The sequence below is a fragment of the Ascaphus truei genome, chromosome 7 (genome assembly GCF_040206685.1).
Source record: "Ascaphus truei isolate aAscTru1 chromosome 7, aAscTru1.hap1, whole genome shotgun sequence".
Classification (NCBI taxonomy): domain Eukaryota; kingdom Metazoa; phylum Chordata; class Amphibia; order Anura; family Ascaphidae; genus Ascaphus; species Ascaphus truei.
In genome coordinates, this window is record NC_134489.1 from 97,601,557 (window position 1) to 97,607,308 (window position 5,752).

General features: G+C 51.1%; 1 protein-coding gene across 1 annotated transcript; it reads right to left on the minus strand.

The window, feature by feature from the left end:
* Positions 1–931: 931 nt before the first annotated feature.
* LOC142499733 (unconventional myosin-X-like) lies at positions 932–3,950 on the minus strand. Its single transcript, XM_075609548.1, has 2 exons — positions 3,490–3,950; positions 932–2,728 (listed from the first exon to the last, which is right to left on the minus strand). The coding sequence occupies exons 1-2, from the start codon at positions 3,685–3,687 to the stop codon at positions 2,615–2,617; spliced, it is 312 nt and encodes a 103-aa protein (XP_075465663.1). The 5' UTR covers positions 3,688–3,950; the 3' UTR covers positions 932–2,614.
* Between the last annotated feature and the right edge of the window lie 1,802 nt (positions 3,951–5,752).

Below are 5,752 nucleotides of genomic sequence, written 5' to 3' on the forward strand. Positions count from 1 at the left end.
TTCAGGATATCCCTACTTCAGCACAGCTGGATCAATTAGTGGCTCAGCCATACTGAGCCACTAATTGAGCCAGCTGTGCTGAAGTAGGGATATCTTGAAAACCTGACCTGTTTGCGGCCCTCGAGGACTGGAGTTGTGCCGGCCTGCACTAAGACATAACTGGTATGTCTCTTTGATGCGGCGCATTCATTGACGTCAGCGGTGCTGCAATAGGTACCAGGAGTGTACGGCTATTAGTGTGGGTAACAAGCCCCATAGCCAGTAGTGCGGTAGTATTTGTGTTCCAGATTCCACTATGTTAACCCCTGGATCCTAACGGCTTATATAAAGTGCTGCCGCTCCGGCGAGCTGACATCATCCGGCGACGACCCCACGGAGACCGTTGCATCTGGGCAAGAGAACGCTCCTCACAGACGATCTGATTGAGACACACCGGAGGTGGTCGTTTACGGAGAAGGAACCGGCTGACTGGTGATAGTGGTTACATGCACCTCAAACATGCCCTGCTTTAAAAGGTTTAGAATTCAGTGCGTGCGATACTTACCACATGTACTTGGTCACTTTTTAATAATATGTCTACACAGAGTTGTGCGTTGTCTGTTCTTTTCATATACGCTACAAGGTGCTGAGCCATCTTTAATGGCGAGCAGCAGACTCTCACACTATTAATGTAGGAGGTTACCTATTTATTTGGTCACTTTATCAGCTTATATTATAAGGGTCGTTGGATTTTATTAAATCCCAGCGTTTGGGAGGGGAATCCTCCATTGTTTTAAGTGGCATTTTTATTCAAAATGAATCTTGTGCTGTTCCTTGAACAAAGTGTAAAACGTTGATACATCCCCCCCCCCCCCCGGCAACAATAAACAATGATCTGTTATCAGATCATGTAGAGCGTCAAAAACAACATTTTGATTGCCAAACACCCCTTTTTAAAATGTATTTATTTACTGTCGATGTAGACATGACTCACATTCTGAATAGTCACCACATGTTGTAATTCAATAATTTATTAGCAATATACTGTAAAGGCAGTAACAGTCCGTAGCAAGAACTAGCATCAAATAACAAAATCATAAAAGCAAAATACATTAATTCCTGAGTCTCCGCTGCCTGCAGCAGCCCCAGGATCACAGTGTGATGATGAATGAGGGTACAGAGGTAGACAAGAACATAACACTACTGTTTTGACACTGAGTAAGGCTGTTAAAATAATCGAAAGGTGCCTTAAGGCTATAGCTAAGCATTGCAAAACAGTCCAGTAGCAGATGACTGCTGCTGAGTGTTCTCAGGTTCAATACTCTTAGATGGAGAGTGCTGGGGAACGGAAAGAAACAGAGATAGTAATAGAGGACTCTGGCAATGCAGCGATTGTCTAAAGGAACAGGAATGGAGATGCTGGACCCTATTCAATAAGCTGTGAAGGCATCATCCCTATGCTGGAAAATAGGGCTACAATCTCCTTCAGCATGGGAAAGACTGCTCCACAGCATATTAAATAAAAGGCACAGGACATCCTAGGAATTTCGTTACGGAAAAAGTGTAAGCCTCAGAATAGAGCAACAGGGAGGAAGAGGATGTTATGCAGAGTGATGCGAGGTTATGGGAGAGATGGGACTTCAGTGTGCTGGTCACACCGGATGAGAATACATCATTGAGAGCTCAATGAGACAGAGCAGCCAAACTCTTTACCACTGGAAAATCAGGAATATGAGCAACTATGACAGCATCAAACTTAATGCATGTGCTTTATACACTAAACACAAAGCATAAGTGACATTTTCAATTGGACGGGCAGTTCAAGGGATGAAAATGACCCAGAATAACTTAATCTGGTAAATTCTGCACCTGTTGAACATGAGATCTCTAGAATGGAACTAGCGAGAGAGAGTGCTCCACAATAGAGCTATCGGTTTAATACTGTCCATTTCAGGCGTGGCTGGGTAGGCCTGTGAATAAAGCCTCAGCCGCACCATGCCTTCAATAAATAAATACTCTTCATGCACAGACAACATGAGACCGATATCCGGGAATCCTTAAAAGCCCTGAGACAAATGAATAAGACAGAGACTGAAGTCTGCATTGCATAATGTAACCGCTTCAGCAGGAAGACAACAAGAAAAAGCCAAGTGTCAGAGAGAAATGCTGTTCCTTAGGGCCACAGAAAAAAGTACCATGAAACAGACTTACAAGTTGTGCAGCCCACAAGCTGCATGTTTGCAGTGCAATATCTGTTGTGTCCTTCACAGGATATGTCCAACAGTCACAGCAGCACTGTTTTCCAGCGAGCGTTACTGATTTTTAATTAAAATAAAAACCGTCCACAAAGACCGCGAGAGAGTTAAATCTGAGGATTTGCCCTTTGCCGGAATGATCTCCTTGATCACAGCACAGACCTCAGTTTTATAGCCTTCTTCTGCCCTATAAGTTAAGACAATAGTTGTGCATCTAAATTACTTGATTGCATTGCTCCCTAAGGGTGATGTACTGTAACCAATTTCGATTCTTCACTCGAGTTCGTGAGGCAGAGACACAGTAATTCAACAAGTGATCGTTTCTCGGGTGAAACAAATGGCAGGATTCCACTTCCTTCTTTGTCAGGGAAGGATCTTGGTCACCTGCTCCAGTTACTAAAGTGATGTTCCGGACTGGTCACAGACCGGACACTGCAGCGCTTCTTCACAATCATGTTGATGTAAGCTCTCATAATCTTTGTGATCTCTCCCACCTGGAAACACAGGACGGAAACACGTGAATCAAGAAACTCCGTGTGCGCCCAAAACAAGAAAGCACAATTCTAAAAAAAATAAAGGCAACATCAAAAATAAAATGAGTGTTTTTGAAATATAATACAGTGAGTGAATTCAATTCTGCCCGAGACACAAAATATCAAAGAAAACCAAGGATTTAATAGCGTGAGGTTCTACAAAGACAAAAAAGTAAGACTCGGTGAGTGAAGTTGTTCTCATCTCACAGAGCGCATGCGCATAATATCATGTAAAAGCATATTTCTCAAAGGCAAATACATAAAAAGCAAGTGGCCTGAAGACGACCAACACAAGTTCTACCTTGCCAAGTTTGAAGAAAACCCAAGTACTGTACACGGTTTTAGTTACACAGGACCAGGAAAGAAACCTTAAAAATGCCAACGCTTAAATTCCACTTCACGTTGTTGTTTTTTTTAGTTAAGAGTCACATCTGGAAGAACAAAAATGGTGCCAATTACTCTACTAAATTAAAAAATTTGTTGCCGCCTAAATTTCCAACGTGACTTTGCATAAATCCTTTTTCTTTCCCGCCATGTGTCTGAGGCACCACAGTTAGATGGTGACCTCTGCAGCGCAGGAGATTGTTCCTACAGCAGAACATAAATGGACAGTACTATACAATAAAGCTACACACCATATGCAAATACTTACACTCCCATACTAAGCAAAGCTAAATGCTGCATCCAAACCCCACCAGCACAAGTCTGTATACAAGACCTACCTGAGTCGTTTCAAAGAACATCTCCCTGTCGTCTACAGTGATTTTGAAGGTGTTGGGCTGAGGTGCTCCGAAGAAGATAATATGTTCGTACTGAAAGGTTTCCAGTGGCTTCGGATCTCCTCGCTTGTAAACGGACACGTTCTCTGCACTTACCCCAAGCCACAAGTCATTGGGAAAGCCCCCTTCCTTGTACTGCATGAAACAAGCACCAAACCCAGATTAGTGATTACGAGAAAGCACCGATCTGAGAGACACCAGTAAGATGTCCAAGATGGACCAAAGTATTGGACTGTAAAGTGTTGTATTCTCAACAGACAGGAGAGAAGAGGCAAAGCCGGTGTGTATGAAAGGACATTATATGAATGAGGAGACAACAAACAAAATCTCATATAAACCACGGACATGAAATGACAATTACAGAAAAAAAGAATAAAAATAGGTGTGTCATGTTGTATAAGCTGATGTGCCTAGTCACACAGAGTATTGGCAAATTTGGCACAGAAATAGTGTGCGTGCGTATATATATATATTTGTGAAAGTGTTCTATGTGGCCGTGTCTGTATGTATCTCCCTGTGTCCCTAGTGGCAATCCCATTGGCTCTCTTGGCCCGCCCCCGCACACCTCTCATTGGCCGGACACACACACTCACACAGAGATACACACACACACACAGAGACACACACACACACACACACACACACACACACACACGGAGACACACACAGGCAGGACACTGAGACACACACAAAGATACACACACACACTGAGATACACACACACTGAGACACACACAGATACACACACACACACACACTGAGATACACAGACAGGACACAGATAGACAGACAGGACACACACACACATATACAGACAGGACACACACACCACCCCCCCCCTCTGTCCGTCCGTCCCCCCCCCCCCCATCACGTGTGCGCCGCCCTGCACCGGCTCCAGACAGAGGGGAAGCGCGGCCCTCCTACCCTAGCCGCTCCCTTGCCTCCCCGGCGCTACCTCCCCCTCAGGTAAGTCACTTCGCGTCCCGCCTCAGCTTATGGCGCCAGTAACTCTCCCATTTCATGTGCGCAGCCTCGCGCCTCAGGCCCACACAGGAACACACAGGGCGCTTCCTGCCGCCGCCTGCACGAGCCTCACTCCGGCACATCGGGGAACCAAGCGGGCGCCGGGGAGGGGGGGGGAGCGCGAGTCACGGGGAACGGGGGGGGAGCGCGAGTCACGGGGAACGGGGGGGGGGAGTCACGGGGAACGGGGGGGGGGGAGAGTCACGGGGAACGGGGGGGGGGGCGAGTCACGGGAACGGGGGGGGGGCGAGTCACGGGGAACGGGGGGGGGCGAGTCACGGGGAACGGGGGGGGGCGAGTCACGGGGAACGGGGGGGGCGAGTCACGGGGAACGGGGGGGGGCGAGTCACGGGGAACGGGGGGGGCGAGTCACGGGGAACGGGGGGGCGAGTCACGGGGAACGGGGGGGGCGAGTCACGGGGAACGGGGGGGGGGCCAGTCACGGGGAACGGGGGGGGAGCGCGAGTCACGGGGAACGGGGGGGGGAGCGCGAGTCACGGGGAACGGGGGGGGAGCGCGAGTCACGGGGAACGGGGGGGGGGGAGCGCGAGTCACGGGGAACGGGGGGGAGCGCGAGTCACGGGGAACGGGGGGGGGAGCGCGAGTCACGGGGAACGGGGGGGGGGCGAGTCACGGGGAACGGGGGGGCGAGTCACGGGACGGGGGGGCGAGTCACAGGGAACGGGGGGGGGCGAGTCACGGGGGGAGAACGGGGCGAGTCACGGGGAACGGGGGAGGGCGAGTCACGGGAACGGGGGGGGGGGGGAGTCACGGGGAACGGGGGGGGCGAGTCACGGGGAACGGGGGGGGCGAGTCACGGGGAACAGGGGGGGCGAGTCACGGGGAAAGGGGGGGCGAGTCACGGGGAACGGGGGGGGGGCGAGTCACGGGGAACGGGGGGGGGGCGAGTCACGGGGAACGGGGGGGGGCAAGTCACGGGGAATGGGGGGGGGCAGTCACGGGGAATGGGGGGGGGAGCGCGAGTCACGGGGAACGGGGGGGGGAGCGCGAGTCACGGGGAACGGGGGGGAGCGCGAGTCACGGGGAACGGGGGGGAGCGCGAGTCACGGGGACCGGGGGGGGAGCGCGAGTCACGGGGACCGGGGGGGGAGCTCGAGTCACGGGGAAAGGGGGGGGGGAGCGCGAGTCACGGGGAACGGGGGGGGAGCGTGAGTCACGGAGA

Excerpts from the sequence above, each read along its gene's own strand:
- LOC142499733 (XM_075609548.1), bottom strand. The coding sequence starts at position 3,687 with ATGCAGTACAAGGAAGGGGGCTTTCCCAATGACTTGTGGCTTGGGGTA. Across the intron at positions 2,729-3,489 it reads TGTTCTTTGAAACGACTCAG|GTGGGAGAGATCACAAAGAT; the intron begins GTAGGTCTTGTA and ends CTGTGTTTCCAG.